This window comes from Camelina sativa, chromosome 10 (assembly GCF_000633955.1).
Source record: "Camelina sativa cultivar DH55 chromosome 10, Cs, whole genome shotgun sequence".
In the NCBI taxonomy this organism is placed as follows: Eukaryota; Viridiplantae; Streptophyta; class Magnoliopsida; order Brassicales; family Brassicaceae; genus Camelina; species Camelina sativa.
Window position 1 is genome coordinate 9,207,581 of NC_025694.1, and position 23,745 is coordinate 9,231,325.

The window sequence follows — 23,745 nt, forward strand, 5'->3', positions numbered from 1 at the left end:
AAATGGGGGAGATTGAAAGCATGAAGCTTGAGTTGGCACATTCAGATAAAAAGGGGGAGAATGAAAGCATGAAGACATTTGGTGGAACAAGGTTAGTTTGTAAGACACTGGAAGAAGTTGTGCCCAGGTAATAATGAACCTGATGTTGAATGATGTGGCGAATTATAATTGGAATATTGGAGTTTTCTTTATTGTTTAGCAAGATATCATCGGATCAAATAAAGAAGATTTGGGGTTATCTTAAATTAGGAAAGTAGGTTAGCCGACGTGATATGTTAGCTATCTATATATATATATTGGTATTGAGGCTTAAGGTTTTTCTTGAGCCGTATAGAAAAAGTAGGAGCCAAGCGGATAAGCTTTTAGGGTTCTTAACAAGTTTTGGTTAGATTAAGAATTGGTCAGTGACAAGTCATGTTGACTGTGTGTAAATCTGATTAAACATATCTTGTAAGATTGTTTAAGTGATTCTTAATAAGAAAAGAGGTTTTTTCAATATTGGTTGCATCTTCGTTTTTACAGAAATTAGCAAAACTGAGGCGTTTAAAAACTAGGCTCAAGAGATCTAGAGGAAGCTCTGACCAGGAATTAGGGTTACGGTTCTTCTCCATTGTAAAATATTGAGAGAGACGACAAGAAATTTCTGAAAGGTTCCAAATAGAAACGATTGTTTTCTTACAACAACACATATACATATTACCCTAATTAGTTTTACTGTTTTAAACCGACGACACCCATATGTATAACGGGCCTTTTGTTTAATTATGGCCCAATGGCCTTTTTCTTCATTTGTTTTCCTCGTTCTTTGTCGCCTCTTTCTTCTTTCCTCCTTCTACTTCCTTTTACATCTGCTCTCTCACTCATCTTCACACCTTCTTTCTTTGACTTTCTTTTTGCTGGATTTAAACACATGATCAACTTCCAACAGAATCAGAATGCGTCTCGCCATCTCGGGTTTTATATTTGGTAGAAACTAGGAGGGGGTATTGAACTTGGTATTTTAAAAGATTTTAGAGTATTCTTAAAATCACTTGTTATTCAATTGATGATTTTTAAAAATCTTTTAAAATCCTATGTTATTCAATTTGGATTTATGTAAAGTTATTTAAACTACTCTAGAATCTCTTGTTATTCAATCAATGATTTATAAAACTTACTTGAAATCTACTGTTATTCAAAATATTACAACTTTTAAAAAAACTGCTACTTTGAATGATTGTAAGAGATTTTGATTTGTTTTTTAGTTGAAAATGCTCCCCCTCAAAATCATACCTTTTGAGGTAGGATTTTACAGGAATTTATAAGAAAAACTGTATTTCTTGGAAAATCAAAATTGAAACAGAAACAATCTCACCTCATCACGTCTTCTTCCTCACTCCTCCGCTCCAATCCCACCACCGGCATAAATATCACAAAGTTACCAGATGATTGATTCATCAAGGGAGGTGTATTCAACTTGACATTTTAGGTGATTTGTGTAAAAGTTACAAATCCTATGTTATTCAATCATGGGTTTTAAAAAGTCTCCTGAAATTCACTGTTATTGAACTGATGATTTAAAAATCTACTTTAATATCCACTGTTATTCAAAACAGTTTGTGGATTTGGATTTTAATAAGTTTTAGGGATTTTGGAGGATTTGAGAGGATTTGTTTAGTTAAAAATACAGAAATTCAAATCTCATGGTTTTAGGTGGGATTTGAAAGAATTTTACCATAAATCATATCAACTTCCCTAAAATCTATCAAAATTCCAAATTTCCTAAATCCCATAAAATCCTCCAAAATCATTGTTTCAATACGCCCCCTTTAAAAGTAAAACTGAGAATAACCTGTTTTACGTGAAACATGGTAAACGCTCAAGATAATAGATAACCTGCTTTCTGGCACTTCTACTCCTTCGTAGCTTGATACTTTCTGGATGAATTGCTGCATCGACTTTGAGATATCACCAAGATCAAAATTGTTCATGTTCGCATCAGATGAGCTTCCAGCTTCTTGCTTCTCCTTTGCTTTCTTTTTGCTTTCCTTCTTTGAGTTATAAAACTCCATCTCTTTCTGCCTCTCTTGAAGAACAGAGTTTAGCTTATCCTCACCATCGTAGAGCCAAGAATCATTATTAGAAATAGGAACTTCCATACCCTCGAAGTCATCCTCCGAATAAGGTAGAGCAAGAACCTCATCAATACGTCTCACTGGCGCACTCATAATGTCTCTGCACATTAAAAAAAAACAAGAACTCAAGATCATAATCAACTCAAAGACAAATCCTTTTCACTGAAAACAACCAAAAACAGAGTTTTGCTTTGATTTTTATTTTTCTGCCTCGTCTCTACGGTGGCGATTGTGAACGCCGGCGATCCTTACTTCTTCTATACATGGAACGTGACATACGGAACTGCCTCACCTCTCGGTGCTCCTAAAAAGGTGATTATCATCAACAGTCAATTCCCTGGTCCTAACCTTAACTCAACCACTAACAACAACGTTGCCATCAATGTCTTCAACAACCTCGATGAGCCTTTCCTCTTGACATGATACTAATCCACATTCTTTATCTGTCTTTTGATAATCTGTCTTACCGAAATCGATGAGAAGTCGAGAGCATCCATCATCGTCATCTGAGTTGGCAATTTTTTGTTTTTTTTGTTATAAAGTACTCTAAAATCTCCCAAATTCTAATAATAAAATCTCACCAAATCATAAAGTATTTTTAGAAAAATATAGAAAAACTCTAACAAATAACCATAAATCTTCTAAAAGCCAATTAAATCTTGCAAAAACCTAAAATATTCAAATCCCACCAAATCCGTTCAATACCTCTCTCTATGTTGTTCGTTTTCTTTTCACTATTAAATATGGGGGTGAAAAAAAAACTATGGGCTTTTCTGGCCTAGTTTATAGCCCATTAATCAACACGTGTAACTAATAATAATCCCCTTTGACATTTATAAACATTTTTTAGTTCTTCTTACTCAAATATTTGACACTGGAATATAATTGAATATAGGAGAACCAGATCATTGAGTTAGTGAATATTGGACTGAACAACACAGCTTATATATTGGATTTTGATTCAGAAATCACCACACAGATTGATTAATGGGCTACAAAGACTATTAGTTAAATTTAACTACCTAGAGTAAAATAACACAGATCAGATCCCATTATCTCAAACCCCTATAGCAAAAAAGTTAACTTTCAAAAGAACTACTTAATTATACCCCTTTGGGCTATGTTCTGAATCTGATGGTTCACTCTCTCGGCTTGTAGTATCATGCCCTTTACATGCTCTGTGGATGATTATGTTGTTACTTGTTAGCTATTGAGAAAAAAAAATCTCATTAGGGGAATGTCTACTAAAGTTGTTTATAGACTCTTTCATTTTTTTTTTCTCAGTCTCACTACAGATTCTTTCACTATCGGTAAAGTCTTTCAACCGTGCTTATTTTGAAGTATTGACTATCAAATTCGCTAGCTAGTATAAAATATTACTCTGAAATAATTCAAAGATGTTCCCCTTCCAGTAGATTAGATCCTATGATCTCAAACTAATACTTAAAAAGTTAACTTTCAGAGCTTTATCTTTATACCAATAAACACTAGAGATTCCACAACAAAAGCTCACTTAATCAAGCGTATCATCTTGTACACATTTGCTAGTTTCATTTGTATTTTTATCCTTTGTGTATACATATATCACTTTTAACTTAAAAACTAGCACGTCCTTAATAGTGTAAAACAACATACTGATTAAAAGCAAATAAAAAACAAAAAATATTGAGGAGGAAAACATAGCTAATAATTAAGATCAGTCACTTGTGACTTGTGAGGGAAACTTGGTAAGAACCATCGAGCTCTAGAGAGTTGAAGGGGCGAACAATCAAATTTGTGCAGTAGCTCCATCCTCTGTGTCTCGAGATTGAAGAGAAATATATTACTTGTATTGTTTTCATGACTACAACCGAAATAGATGGAGTTTCTATTGAGTCACTCAATGTCATTGGCGGGCACAGTGATGCCTAGATCCAAAAGCATTGCCTCGTCACCCAAAGAATCAACCTTTTCACAATAATAAGCCTCAAAGAAGACTGATGATTTTGAAATTTTGAAAACCCTGAAGGACAAGGTGAGAGAGTTAGGACTCCATATCTTTTCAACCTTGAGGACTTTTCCTGTTAATGTAACCACAAGTTTTGTCTCAGTAACGAACCATAAGTTACTTAATGGAACAGGACGAACACCTGTAGAAGTTATTTTTATCTCGAAGTTTATCACCTCAAAAGTTTTGTTGTCCTCCACTCCAGAAAAATCTAAGATTTGGAAAGTACCAGTGTATTTGGGTAAGCAGTAAAGCTTGTGATCCTTGTAAACCATGTCACAGTGGTCACAGCAATCTGAAATTTCGGGAATCTGATTCCACGAGGTATCTCCTTTCTTGGCAGAAACCACAAACCAATCTCGAAGTTCCCACAGAACTATATAATCTTTTGATTCCTCGTCGATCCAAAACACAGCGGATCCTATAGTCATAGCTTCGGACTTGCCCCGGTAATGATCATGTGACATGTGAAACCAATCATGTATGGTTCGTTTTACCTTTATCTCGCCAAGTTGTGACTCCACAGGAGGAAGGTTGATCCTCTCGAGGGTGAATAGGTTCAAAATATAGAGATTATATTTTGAATCTTGCATAAGGAGCCAACTTCCATAAGTTGCAATACAAACACTCTTTGCAAACTCAACACCAAGATCTTGTGTTTTGTAAAGTCTGTCTTTTTCCCCAGGATTGAACAACGTGCATGAAGAAGAACTGTTGTTGTTGTTGTTTTTGTCATTCGGGAAGAGAATCAACCAAGGGACGATCTGATTTTTGGGCACAGAGTGTCTGGAGGCAGAGTACCAAGACGAACACACCGATTTAGCTCGTTGGAAATTAACAAAGTTGAGGCGTTGGAAAACTAAGTTCAAGAGATCTAGAGGAAGCTCCGACCAGGTTTTAGGGTTAGGGTTCTTCTCCATGGTAAATATTGAGAGAGGCGGAAGATATCTCTACAAAAAAATATATTACGAACCAAAATGATTGAAGAATATAATACATCTCCAATACATTTATGGCGAGCTATACAGACTGGGCTGATGAGGCCCATAGAAAAGATGACCTCAATCCTAGTATTGGTTGGAGTAAGAGTGTAAAGACGGGTCTAGGTTATATAAATACTATAATAAATACGGAACATCTCTGCTGGTAAGACAAAACATTTGATCTTAAGTTTTCATGGAGAATAAGCATAACCCTAATTTTCTCTGAGCAGATGCATCCAGTTACTGGTCCGATCTTCCTATAGATCTCTTGACTTCAGTGTTGGAGCCTCAGCTTTGTTAATTTCCAACGAGCTAAATCCGTATGCTCTTCTTGGTACTCTGCTTCCAGAGAAGTCATATCCGAAAACCATCAGATCCTTTGGCTGATTCTCTTTCCGGAAGAAGACGAAAACAACAACAATTCATGCACGTTGTTCAATCCCGAGGAAAAACACAAACTCTACAAAACGCAAGATCTTGGTCTTGAATTTGCCAAGAGTGTTTGTCAAGCAACCTATGGAAGCTGGCTCCTTATGAGAGATCCACGGTATAATCTCTACATTTTGAATCTTTTTACACACGAAAAGATTGATCTGCCATCTGTGGAGTCACAACTTGGAACAACAAAGATTAAGCGAGGTTTAGATGATTGGTTTCTCGTTTCTAATGATCAATTCGAAAGGAAGGTCAAAGATTTTGGTGTGGGATCCCCTGTGATTTGGATTGACGAGAAAACCAAAGAAGATTATATAGTTCTTTGGGGACTTGGAAGTTGGTGTGTGTTTTATGCCAAGAAAGGAGATACCTCGTGGAACCAGGTGCCGGGATTATCGCATTGTCTTCACATGGTTTACAAGGATCACAAGCTTTACTTCTCTACCACCATAAATAGTTTCACAATCTTAGATTTTTCTGGAGAGATTCCTCAACAAACCTTTCAATGTGATATGCAGCTGTTTAGATTTGAGCTTCGTCGTAGCCATAGACTAAGTAGTAGACTAAGTAATGCATGGTTCTGCTGAGACAAAACTGGTAGTCACAGTAACAGGAGATGTCCTCAAGGTTCAAAGAATGATAAGACCTAGGTCTGGATCCGAGTCTTTCCGTGTCTACAAAGTTTATTCATCAGCAGGGTTCCCCATATATGAACAAGTTGATTCTTTGGGCGATGAGGCAATGCTTCTGGATCTAGGTGTCACTGTACTCGTGGATAAAGAAGTTGAGGGACTCCATAGAAATTCCATCTATTTCAGTGGTAGTCAAGGAAAGAAGAGAAATGGTATCTTTATCTTCAATTTCGAGACACGAAAGATGGAGTCGCTACAAAAATTTGATTGTTCGTCAGTTCAACTCTCTAGAGCTCGATGGTTCTTACCAAGTTTCAAGCGTACATGATTATGTTTTCCTCTTCAATATGTTCTTTGGTTATTGTTGTTTTAATCAAATATTTTGTCTTACTTTTTATTCGGTTTCTTTTTGAAATTTGATATTGTTCCCCCAATCAATGTACCGGCTACACATTCTAGTTTACCCAAACCAGAGAAAAGTTTCTTTCACACCGATGTTGATTGATGATCACTTGGAGATTGTGGGCATCGAGGAAATCTTTGTGCAATCCACTGATCCGGTAAGAAAGTCGTCTACTCCTATATATAGCTCGATTTATACTATTAATTATAGACTAGAAAAAAAAACCATTAGGTTATTTACAACAACGAAAAAATACCACATAAACGGGATGTCATTTTTCAACATGAGAGGACAAAAAAAAAATATACAATAAAATTTCTTACCCGTGGGACTCTCACTATAGAATAGCCGGTGTCAACAATTGCTGCACAACCCTCGGCGCAAAGATCAGTTTGTTCCCCTCCGATGTGTATTGTCCCCATCACGAACTCCCAATAAACATTCTGTGTTACAGGAACATAGGCGTGCGACCCTTTAAAGTGGGCTTGATCGTATCCACCAAAAATGATAACTCCATTTTCTTCATCTTGTGGGTTGTAATATTTTAACCAAATGGAGAAAATGTGCTGTTGAATCAAACCTTGTGTTCGCATGTTCTCCCTATATAGTATAGCATAAAAAGATTTATCAGTGTTAGTATAGTATAATGCTAAAGGATACAGCTGTAAAAAAAATACTTACCAAAGAGGGACCGAACGTTTCACAGAATTCTCTTGGAATCCCAGCCCAAGAATACCATCTAAAGGCATATATTGAATTGTGTATTTTTTCCACCTGCTTCGTTATTAGCCTCTATGAATTGCTGAATGTAAAAATGCGTAAAGTTAAACAAAGTAAATGAAACCAATTATTAACGATGTTCAAGGTCAATATTCTTACTTGTTTTTGCACAACCATTTGACCTTATAGTAATATCATCTATGCTCAAGAATCCTTCTATACGAGTACCCTCATAGGGGATTGTTACGGGTTCTCCTGTAAGATTTATAATTAGATTATGGGATATTGAGAAAATAAAAAAACATGAGTAGGAAGATGTACCGTACGTTCTTTACATAGGTCGACGACTCGCTGGATATATATGCCATGACCAAGGTTACAGGCCAATTTACACCAGGTACCCATATATCAGAAACCTTGGTGGAAAAATCCTGCTTAAAAGCAATAGCGACGTTGCGTATTACGGTGAGCTAGGTCTGGGTACACCATCCCGAACTTTCCGTGTCTTTTTCGATAGGTACCAGAAAGGACACCGAAAGTTTTGGATGGTGTACCCAGACCTATCTCACCGCAACGTCCCTATTGCTTTTAAGCAGGATTTTTCCACCAATGTAAGTAATTGATTTTGGCTGTTTGATGATCTTCTTGAGATCAATTTTGATTGTAGCAGTGGCGTATGATGATATGATCAACAACAATAGGATAGAAGTTAACTTACCCATAGTTTAGCTGATAAGAAATAAAAAAAAAAGAGAGATCAAGACGTGAGAAACTGAGAACTATATGGAGATGTATTTAACTATATTAACATGTCATGTTTACTATATGACTTAACCAATTCATACTTAATTTTGAAGAACATGAACAGCATACAGTTTCTGATTGTTAGTTTACAAATTGAGGTTTGGTGGTATATTATTGTATGTGTATTGTTGTAATTAAAAAAAAAAAAAAAAAAAATCAGATTCACACAACGTTTCTCTCTCTCTTGTCCACGTCTTACTCTGTTTTTGAACAAAGTCAAAGTTAGTTACTAAACAGAACAACTTTGGTTACAGCTTACAACCGTAAACTGTGCAATTTCTCTTACAAGTGAAACGTTTGTTGTATTATATGGAAGAAGAACCAATATCTTTCAACAGTGAATGAGGAGGGTAGGCTACATGCCATCAAGAGCTCGAGGCCAAACTTGCTACATGGTCCTTTCTTAGGAGGAAGGCACATTTTCATATGTATAAGCTCGAGTTGTTAAATCCTCGCTATGCCTAACGTTCATTTAGAATTAGAAGAAAGGGTACTAAACAACACACCTTCTATTAGACTTTGTATTAGTAAAATTATTCATTAGAGGTTGAACAAAAGAGTAAAGAAGTATCCTCCCTCGAAACACATAAAGAGTAAACAAAACATAAGACAGTTTGACCTTTTGACTTTGACGTTTTTGTAATTTTTTCAGGTCAAAGAGTTCCAAAAAGTCAGGTTAAGTTGAAGTTATCCCAACAAAGCTAATTTCTTTTCCCTGCATTCATTACAGAACCTTTGTTAATGTTTTCTCTAGTGTGGATCTTTTAACGGTGAAGGGGGTGCTTTTGAGTTTAATTGATTTACCTTGAGGTGGAAGAGGAGGACTCACCGTGTTCTTCAGCTTCTTCTGATCTCTTTCTCTTCCTCCCCTCCGGAGAAATATTCTGTTCTCCGACGAGTAACGACGCCGTCGCTTGCAAATGAGTCTCAAGCACCATCCGAGTCAACTCTACTTCCATTTCCAACCTCCTCTTCTCAGCTTCCAACCTAGCTGCTTCACGAGCCTTGATCATCTCCATCTCCGCCAATTCCGTTCGAAGCAGAGAGTCAGACAAGACCCTTACGATCGCCGACAGTCCTGTGTAAGTTGTCGAGTCAGAGCTTATGTTCGACTCGGTCCCGGAATCTAAGCTCGAGTTTGACTCAGTCTCTGAGTCGGAGCTATGAGGAACATTAGAGCCATCTTTACCCGACAACTCACCGTCGGTCGTTTTGTTCTCCGACGTAGAGGTTTGGCTCCGGCGGAGTCTTGCCGACGACTTACCCATAATAAAGTCCGCAAGAAAGGAGAGAGACAGTGGAACATGGGTTCTATTGTTTGGTTTTTTGATTCTTTCCAACTTTAAAAGCTGATTAAGACTAAAGTGGTTCCACTTTCGAGTAAAAAAGCAAGCATTATTCACTTTCTCAAGTAGTGTAGGTCTACGAAACTTGTTCATAGATTCATCAATTGCTTACAAGAAAAAAAAAAAACAAAAATTTGTTAACTTTATCGCTACTAAAATTCGCTTAAAAGATTATTCGGAAATAATACAAAAAGGTGTTCTCTATTTTTATAATTTCTCAAACGCTAAATAGCAAAAAAAAAAAAATTATTAAATTAATCCTGATTTGTTTCTCGCTAAGCACACGCGCACAAGCGAGAATGCGTAAGAATTAACAAAGGCACAAGTCAGTAACTAGATTCCACGCGCTTGGTTAGCGCGTAATGCTTATTAGTGCATTGTTTCATAGTTAGTTCGATTTTAATTCCTCTTAATAATTCTCTCTCTCTCTCTCTCTCTCTCTCTCAAATTCGTTTCCTTTTTGCTTTTTTTTTTTCCGATCAAAGCAGCGGAGATATGTCGTCTAAGGACAAGAAACCGTCGAAGCCAACGAGTGGTCGGACTGGTGGTATCCGTACGCTTTCCGATCTGAACCGTAGATCAGGACCTGATTCCGATAGTGACTCCGATGGACCTCAGGAGTATTTCACCGGTGGTGAGAAAAGGTCGGTGCTTTTTTTTAAAACCCTTAATCTCAAGATTTCAGATTCTTGAATCCGAGGGTTTATATATTCATGAGATTGTTTCAGTTTAGTAATTAATTACTCAGTGTTTTAGTTGAGGATTAGTATGATTTGGTAAAAATGTTGAAACTTGATTGGATCTTTGTAGTGGTATACTTGTTTGTTCAGGAACATTCAGAAACTTGATATGATCTTTGTGTGTGTTGCAGTGGTATGCTTGTTCAGGATCCTACGAAAGAACCGAAACACGATGATGTTGATGAGATTTTCAATCAAGCAAGGCAACTAGGAGCTGTTGAAGGACCTCTTGAGCGTCCTTCAAGTTCTAGAAGTTTTACTGGAACCGGGAGGTTGCTTTCTGGAGATAGTGTGCCGACCGCTCTTCAACAGCCTGAGCCTGTGATTCACAATATTATTTTCTGGTCTAACGGATTCACTGTTGATGATGGACCTTTGAGGAAGTTGGATGATCCTGAGAACGCTTCGTTTCTTGATGTAAGTGTGGTGCTTTTGTTTGGTTGTAGCTTACAGTTTTAGCTACTGATTTTCAATGTTTGGAATGATTTGTTTTTGTTATTGCAGAGCATTCGAAAGTCTGAATGCCCAAAGGAGCTTGAGCCTGCTGATAAAAGAGCTCCGGTACATGTCAATCTAATGAGAAGAGAGGAGAAATGCCCCGTGAGTCCTCTTTGCTTTCTTTATGACGTCTTTGGTTTGGTGTTTAGCCTATTAGAGTGTTTAATCCAAAGTATTTCAGTTTATGAATGATAATAACCAAATTAACCTACTATGGACTGGCTCAGTTCGGTATTGAGATGCAGTAACTACTATGGTAACAACACTGAAACATTTTTGCTTCTATAGGAGCGGGAGAAACCTAAGGTTGCATTTCAAGGAGTCGGAAGGACTCTAGGTGGTGCCAGCTCATCAACAGCTTCAAGTCTAGACAACCTAGTATCCGAGGTAGCAGCAGTTTCATCACCGTCACAGAGTTTTGTAGTAGATGAAACTCTTCCATCCACATCGATCCAGCTTAGGCTCGGTGATGGGACACGTATAGTGGCTAAGTTCAACAACCATCACACTGTCAACGACATTCGTGCGTTCATTGAGTCTTCTCGACCAGGGAATGCAATCAATTACACACTACAGGTCATGGGGTTCCCACCAAAGCCACTTACTGACCCTTCTCAGACCATTGATCAAGCCGGTCTCGCAAATTCTGTTGTCATTCAGAAATTCTAGAAAAATTTCGTTTTTTTTTCTTCTTTTCTTCTTATATTCATATGCATTAGAGAGAGATTTTAAAAACTTGGTAACTGTACTGAAATTATATTAAAAAAAATGTTTAATCCGCATATTGTGGCAAAAAGAAGAACAAAAAAACATATGGTCTCTCTGTTTTTTATTCTTCGTTTGAAAATGTGTTCACTTCTATACTTGTTACATATATGATATATCACATCTGAGTGGAAATTTTAGTTACAAAGTTTTCCTTTAATCATGTGCAAGCTCTAACAATTTATCAAATCTCACATATGATTTTGGGTTTTAGTAAAGTTCAATCTAAATAATTAGTAGTATATGACAGTTTGGTATATCAAAAGAAATATCATTGAACTTTTGATTAAAAATATTCATGTTATTGGTGTGCCAAACTGGCTGTTTTGGACTTACGTAAATCCATGATTAATTTAGTTTTCATTCACTAATCTTTTGTTTCATCAAACACCAAAACTGATGATTTATTTAGTAAAATTTTTTTAGCCGAAAGATTAAACACGCGTGGTATATATAAAACATTGATCTTTTGTCAGTATAGCTCTCTAACAACATGATAACATAAAAAAAAACTTAGATGAGTGATGAGTGATGACCATGAAAATCAAATTAAATTTGCGTACTTTTTTTATTTTACCTCTTTTTATCTGCACAAATATCTCGATCCAAATTCCAAAAACGACAGTAAATTTTTTGAAAATCATTCACTTTTTTCCCAATTTTACGGTAAAAGTCAGTCGCAGGAAAAAGTAACAAAATTTCCAAATTTGTTAATAAGAGAAAATAAAAAAAAATAAAAGGGCAAAAAAATAAATTGGGCTTTGGCAACAACAACAACAGTAAAACTCTCAAATTTGCAAATGACTCATCTTCTTCACCTGGAGAGAATCTAGGGTTCCAGATTTACTCTCTTCGTCTTCCTCTCTTCTCCCCTTCACTCTGATTTCACTTTCTTCCTCCTCATACCCATCGATCTAAACATCCTAATCTTCTCAAAAGCCCCAATCTTTTTATACATTTCCGGCAACCCAAAAAAACCTTACCTTTTTTTTTTTTTTTAATTCCGGTTTGAAAAAAAAAACCCTAGCTTCCATGGCGAAAACTCGACCTGGTGTCGCCTCGAAAATTAAGCCGGGGAGGAAGGAGCTGGACTCTTATACCATCAAGGGCACCAACAAAGTTGTGAGAGGTGGTAGTCTTATTTTTATCCTTCTCTTATCGTCACTTGTTTAAATTTAGACATTCTTATGCATGTTTTTTGGGCATTTGAGGGCTCAATTGTATTTCTAGGAAGGAAGGGAATGATTGAGAGCTTAGATATGGAGTCTGTGTCGTTCAATGTCTGCTTGTGTGTGTTTTAGATGCATCCTTGTTTTTGGTTCTTTGTGTAGCTGTTAACTGTGTATGTCACTGCTCTGTAGATAGGATTTTGAATGTGTTTGGTTTGTGCTATGGCGAAAAATGTGATATTTGGTAGCTCTCGTTGTTTAATCAAAGCTACATTTCAGTGAATTGTTTTGATTTTGGGGTTTTTATCTGTAAATTTCCTTACTTTTTTTGGTTTCTAGAAAAGAAGTTTGTGTTTAGGTGGTTGAATGTGAAACATGGACCCTTTCTTTTGTTTGGTTTTGGTACTTAGATTCATTGCATCTCTATCATCTGCATTGTAGCTCGTTATGTTTCTTGACGCAACAATATGAGCTTCCACATGTGAAATGTTCCTTTTTTTTCTTTTCCTGACTAGGTGCATGTGTTATGGTCTAGGCATTTTTAGTAGAAGGGAGTGATGACTTTTAAATATGCAACCCATACTTTTGTTCATTTTGTTTTTAACCTTTTGTAGCTGAAAGAATGCTAGTTAGCTGTCTAGTGTTACTAGTGTACAAAAGTCGCAAGCTTTCATATCAATTTACTAATGTTGGGCATGAACTAATCTTTGAGGTTATTTTCTGCAGTGGGGGATTGTGTGTTGATGCGCCCATCGGATGCTGGTAAACCACCATATGTGGCCCGTGTCGAGAAGATTGAAGCTGATGCTAGGAACAATGTGAAGGTGCACTGTCGATGGTATTACCGTCCTGAGGAGTCCCTTGGTGGTAGGAGACAATTTCATGGAGCCAAAGAACTTTTCTTGTCTGACCATTTTGATGTTCAAAGCGCACACACCATTGAGGGAAAATGCATTGTTCACACCTTCAAAAACTACACGAGGCTTGAAAACGTTGGTGCGGAGGATTATTATTGTAGATTCGAGTACAAGGCTGCTACTGGCGCTTTTACCCCTGATCGAGTTGCTGTGTAAGTAGATAAATAGTAATCAGTTCAGAATTAACTCTTCTTACCTGGAGTTTCCATGATGTTTATTATTTTGTGGCTTGTTTTTGCTTCTGAAGGTACTGCAAATGTGAAATGCCTTATAATCCAGATGATCTCATGGTGCAATGTGAAGGCTGCAAAGACTGGTAAATGTTGATATATGTCTTTCTATTAACTTCCTTTTATTTCAATGGAAAAGAGAGTTAGGTTTCTGTTTTTAAAATTGCAAATTCTTTTCCACAAATTTTTGATAATAAGCATCACAATTCGATGTTGTAGGTACCATCCGGCGTGTGTTGGCATGACGATTGAAGAAGCAAAGAAGCTTGATCACTTTGTGTGTGCTGAATGCAGTTCTGATGACGATGTCAAAAAATCTCAGAACGGGTTTAATTCTTCTCCAGCTGATGATGTCAAGGTCCGCTTGTCTCTCTCTAGTCATCTCCTATATAGTTCTATCACTTTAATAACTTTAGCCTCTACCCCTCTGTGTGCAACCGTGTCATTGACTTGCAATTGAGATCTGGGAAAAGTTACGAAACCAAATTTATGCAATGGCTTAATGGTGCTTGCTGAGTGGGGAATGGCCAGAAAGATACAATTAATTGTTCTTGGTCCTGTAAGGATCTTAAGGTTCCTCCAGGTCTAGCTGCAAAACAATCTGTCTGTTAAGGTTGTCAAAGGTCCATTTTGTAATGCTTCTACTTCCATGCACTTGAGCATTCTATAGATATCAGAGTTAGAAATCTCTATGACTGTTAAGTGAAAGAATGATTTCAAATCGCCTTTCCACGATAGTAGCTTCTGAAATGTCTGGCACTCAAAGGAACCCTTGTTTTCTTCCTGTTTTGTGCCCAAAAGCTTGTCACTGATGTTAACAATGCTGTTGTTGTCTTCAGGTGGAAACGAAGCGCAGAAAAAGATAAACGCGGGTTCATGAAGATAAAAGCCACAGGGGATGGTAAGTTATAATTTGGAAGCTCTTTGGTGCAGATTTTAGTAAGTTAGGGTTTTATCTTTGTCGGTCTTTGTCGTGGTGGTTGTGATGATGTTTGTATGGTGCGTTCCAAAACTTAGAATATGTGAAAGCAGGAGAGAGATCGGAGAGATGATGAAGAAGATTATGTTGGCAGAGTCGGTTGTATAGACTTCCCGTGGGGTTTAAGTTAACTTTAGGTTTGTTTATTATGGTCTGTTGTTTCGTCTGATGAGAGCAGATGAACATTAACATCAGATCGATCTTCTCACTTCTTCCTAATCATGTTTCACTTTCTTAAAGTATCAAACCAGTTTTTCTAAATTATTCAACAGCCAAAATCTTAATCAGGCAAAATTTGAAATATTATTAGCTGCAACTTGCAACCAAGGTTTCAGACTTGATTATTCGAGCAAAACAAAAGGAAAAAAAAAGTACAAGAAAGATGATTGTAACATGGTTATGTACTCTAATTTGACTCTCACAGAAATACACAAACATACAAGTTCTTAGTTTCGTCTGCACTGCACCAAGATGGTTTCTTTACTTCACCACCCCGCATCCCTTGGATCAGATTCTCTTTATGTATTTGAGGAAAACTCTCAGTCTCTGGAGTTTTCAAACTGCTTTTTAGCTTCCAATGCAGAAATGACTCGAGCTTAAATGTTGATTTGGATCATTACTCAGAATGAGATATCAACGTGCTCGTGTTCAGGTGTCCTGTACGAAAATCCAGTGTCATCACTAGATCTTCGTTTGACAACACTTGCTCTTTGAACTAATCTCACTAGTTGCTGTACCACCTCTGACATTGGAGGCCTGAACTCTGGTTCCGGCTAAATCAACAAACAAACAGAGAGATACGGTTACGTTACAAAACCATTCTGCTTTTTGTTCAACTCGGACATTATCAAGAGTTTGGATGATATTATACCTGAATACAGAGAGCAATGATATCCGCAAAACGAGACAGTGACTTAGCTGGATACATGCCATTAAGAGAAGGATCAACCATTTTAGACAAAGCATCTATATCGTGAAGCTGCGGTGTAGCCCATCTCACTAGTGATTGCTCTGCTCTCGTCCTTGAGCTATCAAACACACATACAAAAAACACAAATCACTTGAGTAAAATCAAATCCATGGCTTTTGTACAACATTGGCTACTAAAAATATGAAAAAAAGAAACCTGTCAAGAGGCTTCCGACCAGTTAGGAGCTCAAGCATTACTACTCCAAAAGTGTATACATCACTTTTGACAGTATAAACTCCCGACAATGCAAACTCTGGAGCACTATATCCAAATGAACCCACTATTTGAGTTGAAACCTGTTGACATACATAAACCATGAAAGACTTATAAACAGCAGTAGCTCAAAATCTGATTCTTCCTATTGTTATTACCTGTCTCTCAGTGTTAGGTGTCAAAGCAGCTAAACCACTGTCTGATAAGTGAGGATTAAGTTCTTCATCTAGCAATATATTCGCCGATTTGAAGTTTCTATGTACAATTGAAGGCAAACAAACTTCATGCAAATACCTGTTACAACAACAACAGAAAAATAAACTCCGGTTTAACATGAATGTTGCTCATTAAAGAGATAATCATAACAATTTGCACATACTCTAAAGCCTTGGCAGTTCCAAGTGCCACTTTAACACGCGCATTCCAAGTAAGATTCATGCTTCTATCATCATTCATGTGAAGCGTATCATCTAGATTCCCATTTCCCACGTATTCATAGACTAGAAGACGTTGACCATGCTCGGTGCAGTATCCAGCCAAGGGAACAATGTTTGGATGTCTCAAGCGTGACATGTTTGAAACGGCTTCTAAGAAGTTATCTTCTTCTTGTAATGAAAGTGCTACATTATCGATCTTCTTAATCGCCATTATCTAGAAACAGGTTACACACAGAAACTTAGTCTAAAGAAAGCATCTTAGTGTAGAAACCTATCAAGTTATAATTTACCTTTCCATTGGGGAACTCTGCTCTATAGACACGGCCTAAAGAACCTTCACCAATGATGTTTTCTTGACTAAAGCTGTTTGTTGCTACTTGCAGAGAGCAAACAGTGTATTGTGAAGCAGTAATTGGAGATCTTATTCTACTAATTGACCCGTTTTTCATAACCCGATCAACTGTTACTTTTTCTGCAGGCGAAGACTTGAAGTCTGCAACGGATGCTACAATTCTTACCCTCTGCTCTTGCGTCTCAGTTATTCCACTAAGTGGAAGACTTCTTTGATCAGCTCTTGTGCTTCCTCCAACTTTTCTTTTTCTCTTGTGAAGGTACAAGTAAAGAAAAAGTGCTATAATACCAGCAACGAATAGAGATCCGAACACTATACCAGTGACTACTCCACCAGACAAACCCTTTTCAGACTCTGAAGATTTCTCTTCAGTACCAATTTTAGGTTTCTTAGAACCAGAAGGTTTCCCTTTTTTGCCAGGTCTGTCTGGTTGAGGAGAGGCAGGGACGTTATCAAAGGAGTTACCATCATATCTGTTTCATTTAGGAATATCAAAGACATGAACTTACAGTTTAAACTGAAAGCAAACTCCAAAGTAAAGAACTTAACAGGTTTGTTTTTTGAAAGCTTACATTATGGTCTGAATAGAGCTAAGCTCCTTAGGTATGGATCCATTGAAATGATTGTTTGCAACATTTCTGCCAAGAAAACACATAGGGTAAGTGTGATTGGGAAATTATATAATGTATTTGTTTCTTTCCTCTATTTGAAATGAGACTTACAGAGTTTTCAAAGGTAAACCCGAGAGAACAACGATGGAACCTGTAAACTGATTGTTCTGAACATAACTGTCACAAATGAAGATAGCATCATCATAAGGAATTCCCTTTGGCACTTCTTAATTCGCGTTGCAACAATGAAAGTCTGAAAGCACTCACAGAGCGGAAAGTTTGGACACTGTACTTAAAGAACTCGGAAGATCGCCACTGAAGTTGTTGTGAGAAAGGTCCCTGAATAAAACAGCAATAGATCAATGGAAACTAGAAACTTGGCAGTGATGACTATGATAAAGAGATTGGTAAAGAGATCTTACAAGGTTGAGAGTGATTTATGATTGGCAAAGATATCTCCTATCGGCATTGAAAGTGAATTACCACTTACATTCCTAAACAATAACATTTCACAGTTTAATACCTGGACAAAAAGAAGTATGCAAGACATCTCACAATCTATGGTTCTATAATAGCAAACTCACATATATGAAAGAGAACCCATTGCAGATATGGAATATGGAAGGTTACCACTTAGGTTGTTTCTCGACAGATTTCTGCATTACAATTTCTGTCAACTGTTAGTTTCAAAGTGAACACTGTGAGTAAATACTATAAGAACAAACACATCCTTACATGCTTGTGAGATTCGGTGGCAATTGATATGGAAGTGTATCATGGATGCTGTTACCACTAACATCCCTGTAACCAAAATGAGAGAGAGACCAAAGTTGTTAAATCAAAATCTTAAAAACACACAAAGATCAAACAAACAGAAAAACAGAGAAAATTCCAAAGCCAATACAATTTTCTGAGTGACATTAGGTCTGAAAGCAAGTATCCAAGAGTGCCAGAGACTCCTAAATCCGATATATCTCTGTTCCAATCACAACAACAACAAACATAAGACATTCCAGAATCAATCAAATCCATGCAAGTAGAAATTAAAAAAAGTTCAAAAGCTGATTTTCTTACATAGTGACAACTGCTGAGCCTTCACAAGTAATCCCTCTCCATGACTCTCCACATGGATCACCACCACCATTTTTCCAATTGGTTAGCTGTGAAGGACTATTCAGTGAAGTATACAAAACCTGAAGTGCTTGAACTGCAATAAGACCAATAAGAAGAGAACAACTCATATGTCAGTCAAATGAAACTCATCAAAGGATCTATAAAGAACCAAGAAAAAATCTACCATAAAGTTACTATTTTACCTTTTTGAGCTAAAAAAAAAGTAAAAACATGTGAGTGAAGAAGAAAGATCTTAAATTTGGTGCCTTTTTTAATTTTGCCAACCGGCATTATCATTTCCATTTTCCCATTAGTTCCGGCGGCTTCTCAGGAAACAGATTGCCTCAAAATCATCAAAATCTTTACATTAATGCAAAACTCATCAAAACAGAATCTAAAAAGGGTTTTATCATCTGAATCTAAAGTAATCAGCTTTACTAAAACCCATCAATCTCAGGTTCTCAAATCACAAAGAGAAGATCCCAAACAAAAAGAGATGATCAAAAAACAAAGTAAGAAGAAAAAGTCACAAAAATCATAAAAAGCTTAATACTTTACCATCAGATGGATCAGTAACACAACGAACAAGAGAGAATCCAGAGATCGAAGCGAAGAAGAGAAGCAAAAAAGTGAACATAGCTCTATCTCCAGAAGCCATTAGCAGTGTCGGTGTGTTTGATCACGTACGAGGAGGAGGAGGATTAAGAAACATCTCCATGAAAGGGTCCAAAAGAAAGAATAGACAGTGACAGAGAAGAAGAAGAAGAAGAAGAAGAAGAAGAAGAAGAAGAAGAAGAAGAAGAAGGAGGAGAAGAAGATGAGTAACAGTGAGTGGGGGTAGTAGTAGTAGTTAGAAGAAGCATCGCCATTAAAGAAAGGGATAGGTAAGTAGTAGTAGTAAGAGAAGAGAGAGAGAGATTTGATTCCAAAGGTTTGCTCGAGTTATGAAGAGAGAGAAAACTATATTATTTTTTTAATTTCTAAAAATATTATTTTAATTTCTGTAATATTATTTTAATTAAAAACCTCTGTTTCTTCGTAGATTCATCATATGTTCATTAATTTGATAAAGACGTATTTAAGACTTCATTTAACTTATAATGCAAGATTCTTAATACGAATGATTATACAAGTCTTTTTATATTCTATCTTATTGTTATTATAATTGTGTGATTGAGATGAGATTGTTGAATTTCTTGACCCATTTTGATGATAAGTGATCTCTGACTTGTGTTTGTTGGTGTTTGTGTCGGTGGGAGTTTGGAATTTGCTCTTATTTTTCTATATATTATAAAGTTTTTGAAGTATATGTAATTAAGGAATTACTATATAATATAAAACAGATTTTGAATAATATTTAAAATTGGGAGTAAAAAAAATAGTAAATTTGGGGGGAGGCAACATTTGACTCGCGTTCTTTTTGGGTTATTTTTGCCTTTTTCTCTCTCTGTCTTGTACTTTTGCTTTTTCCAAAGCCTTTTTTATTTTGTGATTCTCTCTAGCTACTTGTGTTCTTGCATTCCTTATAAGTACACCACGTCTTCGAGTTAACTTCACACATTTCATTTGGTTACCAATATAATTTGTACTTGCTATACTGTTCAAAGCTTTCGGAATAATTTCATCATTTTTTTTTCCTAATTTGATTAATTCAGTTGACCTACTAATTCATAACATTGTACGACATAAAATGTAAATGAAATTTGCCAAATTGGGTTTTTATTGGTGAGAAAGATAAATCACATAGATATTTAAGTTGGCTGACTTTATTAAGCAGTGATTTGACAAATTATAAACATACAAATAAATTGCAAGAAAAAAAACACGTGAAGGTTGTTATAGTTTGCAAGGTTTTTTTTTTTGTTTTTAATAACTTTAGAGAGAATTATTTTGTAAAGATCATATAGAGAAGCAAAAAACGAAAACGACATACATTTATGGACAAAAGTATATCGTGAAAACGACTAATAATAGAACTAACATAGAGATATATAGTAGTAAAAAAATATATTGTCCACTCATGAAATCCATGAGCATAATGTTACCTTTTGGCCTGTTCTCATGTTATATTATTTTTTTGTACTTTTATGAAAAATTATGATTCCTCCTCTATAGTCACAGGAGTTATTTTATTTATTAATCAATGAGTGTGTGTACATGTATATAAACTATATATGTATACAGTTATCAGAATTTATACTTAAAGGCTGAAAGTGAAATCATGTGTGGATCCAATCTGGCTTAATACACTATCTTATAATTATTATTGACAGGTGAAGAAGAACATCAATGATTATTAAATCATCCTTTACCCCATTTCATAATTGATTTTCTCTTTTCATTGTCTATATTGTTTTGTTTTTTTTTTCATACAAAAATTTTAAACGAGATTTGAATTTGAATGGTAGAACCATACATGATCTTATTACGGTCTTACCTAGAATAATTCGTTGGACACTGTAAAACATTAACTATTTTTGTGTGGTTTTATGTTATTTTGTCATGTAGTTTTATTCTTTTCAAATTATTACTATTATATTGTAACTGAAATAAATAATTATTATCTTCTGTATTGTCTTAGTGAATTCTTAAAAAAAAAAAACAAAGAACTAAAGGGATATATGGAAGAATTTAGACTGCATGCTTGTTTAATGTATTGGAAGAAAGACTTTATTCCATGGAATGAAATCCCGTGATCTTGTCTTGGATTCTTTCAACGTGAAATATATATAAATAATAATGTATACAAAGTGTTACTGTTGCATGAAATCGTAACTTATTTGGAACAAGACTTGCATGGAGCGAAGAAAACTCATATTACTGTTGCATGAAATCGTAATGTATACAAAGTGTTAATGTTGGAACCCCAACAGTAACCGATTCTTGTTCAAATAATTGGTTAGTGTTTGATTCGATTTCTTCTGCGAACTATTTGGGATTTCAGTTTTTTTGAACTAGAAGATGCAACGCCCGACGTCATGGGAGGTGCCTCTAGAACATTGTTGAGGTTCTGCCAAATTGAATGTTTTTGTTAGGATAGTACAAGATAGAGATATTCTCCTCGTCGAATCGTATATAAACGACAATGTGAATGATATAGTTAATAGAATCACCACCATAAAAACATATTCAAGTGGTTAAGCAGTGTGTAGAGTGTGCAGAGACAAATTTGAACTAGAAGATGCAACACTCGACATCATGGGAGGTGCCTCTAGAACATTCTTGAGGTTCTGCCAAATTGAATGTTTTCATTAGGATGGTACCAGATAGAGATATTCTCCTCGTCGAATCGTACATAAACGACAATGTGAATGATATAGTTAATAGAATCACCACCATAAAAACATATTCAAGTGGTTAAGCAGTGTGTAGAGTGTGCAGAGACAAATTTGAACTAGAAGATGCAACGCCCGACATCATGGGAGGTGCCTCTAAAACATTCTTGAGGTTCTGCCAAATTGAATGTTTTCGTTAGGATGGTACCAGATAGAGATATTCTCCTCGTCGAATCGTACATAAATGACAATGTGAATGATATATTTAATAGAATCACCACCATAAAAACATATTCAAGTGGTTAAGCAGTGTGTAGAGTGTGCAGAGACAAATTTGAACTAGAAGATGCAACGCCCGACATCATGGGGTCCCTCTAGAACATTCTTGAGGTTCTGCCAAATTGAATGTTTTCATTAGGATGGTACCAAATAGAGATATTCTCCTCGTCGAATCGTACATAAACGACAATGTGAATGATATAGTTAATAGAATCACCACCATAAAAACATATTCAAGTGGTTAAGCAGTGTGTAGAGTGTGCAGAGACAAATTTGAACTAGAAGATGCAACGCCCGACATCATGGGAGGTGCCTCTAGAACATTCTTGAGGTTCTGCCAAATTGAATGTTTTCGTTAGGATGGTACCAGATAGAGATATTCTCCTCGTCGAATCGTACATAAACGACAATGTGAATGATATAGTTAATAGAATCACCACCATAAAAACATATTTAAGTGGTTAAGCAGTGTGTAGAGTATGCAGAGACAAATTTGAACTAGAAGATGAAACGCCTGACATCATGGGAGGTGCCTCTAGAACATTCTTGAGGTTCTGCCAAATTAAATGTTTTCGTTAGGATGGTACCAGATAGAGATATTCTCCTCATCTAATCGTACATAAACGACAATGTGAATGATATAGTTAATAGAATCACCACCATAAAAACATATTTAAGCAGTTAAGCAGTGTGTAGAGTGTACAGAGACAAATTTGGCCATGATGAAATTAGTCAGAAACTAGATATGTTTTTTGACGGCATACCTTGTCAAAATCACGAGGTAGTAGTCGCTTATCTGCATGAATACTTATTTGGAATAATAATGTATACAAAGTGTTATTGTTGCATGAAAACGTTACTTACTGTAATATATAGATATCACAATCAGAAATTCATTTAGATGAGTTGTTGAGCTAATCATTTCAAACAATTGCATGCAGCGAAGAAAATTACAATCACATTAACTACATGTTTTCATATGTCGACCTTCTAACGAGTTTTTGATTTGTTGATGCATCAAAATCACTGATATTTGTGAAGGACAAACTAAAGATGTGATTGGAGCTTTCTATATAGTTACAACTAATATATTTCCAAATAGAGTACCTATAAGTGTATTCTACCTGAAACCACATTTTAAAGTTAGTATATATGCTTTTCAAATACTTGATTTCGGAATAATTTCCTGTTTTACAATGAATCATGGAAAATGAGTTTTTGTTGTTCATGATTATAACTTATCATACCTAATCACTTATAGAGATGAATACGAAAGTTTAACAAATTACAACAACAAATATAAGTGAGGACATGCCAAAGTTATTGTCGAGGAAATGAAAACGAAACTGTATATAAATCATTGAAGAAAACAAAGCAAGTCCGTTGAACTGAAAAAAAATAACCTCTGAGCAACCAAACCAATTTGGTTGGAAGGATATGAAAATTTGTTCATCTTGCGCCCCTACTTAGGTCTATTTGAAAAGGGCCTTATTGGACTTCGGCCCATAATTTTATAAGTTTGCTATACATTTATACTAATGTCCGGATAATATCGAAGCGGTATGAAGTTTTTCCTCTCGAACCAATTTCAGATTCGATATGTTTTTGGAGCATCGTTTGTGACGTAATGACATTTCGTAATTTTTTTTTTCTTTTTTGTAATAAAGGTCATCGTTTGACGTTTGTGAAGTTTGGGATCAATGTTTTGACAAAACATTGAAGATTTATTTTCTCGTGATGTATACTTGTAAACCTAAAATCTTTTGACCGATC

The 23,745-nt window shown here is 36.0% G+C and overlaps 4 protein-coding genes, 1 long non-coding RNA gene and 3 pseudogenes across 7 annotated transcripts; 3 read left to right on the forward strand and 5 right to left on the reverse strand.

Moving 5' to 3' along the window:
* The window catches only part of LOC104720197, a 5,907-nt pseudogene extending 5,296 nt beyond the window's left edge, over nucleotides 1-611 (reverse strand).
* Nucleotides 3,798-5,021, reverse strand: LOC104720198 (annotated as a pseudogene).
* LOC109126816 lies at nucleotides 5,114-6,479 on the forward strand (annotated as a pseudogene).
* On the reverse strand, nucleotides 6,738-7,780 carry LOC104718097. The gene is made up of 4 exons (XR_756344.2): nucleotides 7,601-7,780; nucleotides 7,434-7,529; nucleotides 7,236-7,356; nucleotides 6,738-7,154 (listed from the first exon to the last, which is right to left on the reverse strand). It is a non-coding gene; the product is annotated as an uncharacterized LOC104718097 (long non-coding RNA).
* LOC104718098 (uncharacterized protein At4g22160-like) lies at nucleotides 7,827-9,602 on the reverse strand. Of its 2 annotated transcripts, none has more exons than XM_019230487.1 (2): nucleotides 8,883-9,602; nucleotides 7,827-8,003 (listed from the first exon to the last, which is right to left on the reverse strand). In XM_019230487.1, exons 1-2 carry the CDS (start codon nucleotides 9,515-9,517, stop codon nucleotides 8,000-8,002), a joined length of 639 nt encoding a protein of 212 aa, XP_019086032.1. In that variant the 5' UTR covers nucleotides 9,518-9,602; the 3' UTR covers nucleotides 7,827-7,999. The 2 variants fall into 2 exon arrangements, with proteins under 2 accessions (XP_019086032.1, XP_019086031.1); XM_019230486.1 differs by lacking the exon at nucleotides 7,827-8,003 and adding an exon at nucleotides 8,570-8,793.
* Nucleotides 9,845-11,521, forward strand: LOC104722819 (plant UBX domain-containing protein 3). Its single transcript, XM_010435771.1, has 4 exons — nucleotides 9,845-10,068; nucleotides 10,296-10,581; nucleotides 10,669-10,764; nucleotides 10,951-11,521. The coding sequence occupies exons 1-4, from the start codon at nucleotides 9,920-9,922 to the stop codon at nucleotides 11,329-11,331; spliced, it is 912 nt and encodes a 303-aa protein (XP_010434073.1). The 5' UTR covers nucleotides 9,845-9,919; the 3' UTR covers nucleotides 11,332-11,521.
* LOC104718102 (chromatin remodeling protein EBS) lies at nucleotides 12,199-14,991 on the forward strand. Of its 2 annotated transcripts, XM_010435775.2 has the most exons (6): nucleotides 12,199-12,556; nucleotides 13,323-13,665; nucleotides 13,761-13,829; nucleotides 13,963-14,101; nucleotides 14,583-14,644; nucleotides 14,761-14,991. In XM_010435775.2, the coding sequence occupies exons 1-5, from the start codon at nucleotides 12,460-12,462 to the stop codon at nucleotides 14,607-14,609; spliced, it is 675 nt and encodes a 224-aa protein (XP_010434077.1). In that variant the 5' UTR covers nucleotides 12,199-12,459; the 3' UTR covers nucleotides 14,610-14,644; nucleotides 14,761-14,991. The 2 variants fall into 2 exon arrangements, with proteins under 2 accessions (XP_010434077.1, XP_010434075.1); XM_010435773.2 differs by having other exon boundaries at nucleotides 14,583-14,991.
* LOC104718101 (protein STRUBBELIG-RECEPTOR FAMILY 8-like) lies at nucleotides 15,007-19,318 on the reverse strand. Its single transcript, XM_010435772.2, has 15 exons — nucleotides 18,977-19,318; nucleotides 18,380-18,512; nucleotides 18,210-18,281; nucleotides 18,041-18,106; nucleotides 17,890-17,961; nucleotides 17,728-17,799; nucleotides 17,573-17,644; nucleotides 17,417-17,482; nucleotides 17,267-17,332; nucleotides 16,633-17,167; nucleotides 16,285-16,556; nucleotides 16,064-16,199; nucleotides 15,849-15,988; nucleotides 15,594-15,750; nucleotides 15,007-15,495 (listed from the first exon to the last, which is right to left on the reverse strand). Exons 1-15 carry the CDS (start codon nucleotides 19,074-19,076, stop codon nucleotides 15,343-15,345), a joined length of 2,112 nt encoding a protein of 703 aa, XP_010434074.1. The 5' UTR covers nucleotides 19,077-19,318; the 3' UTR covers nucleotides 15,007-15,342.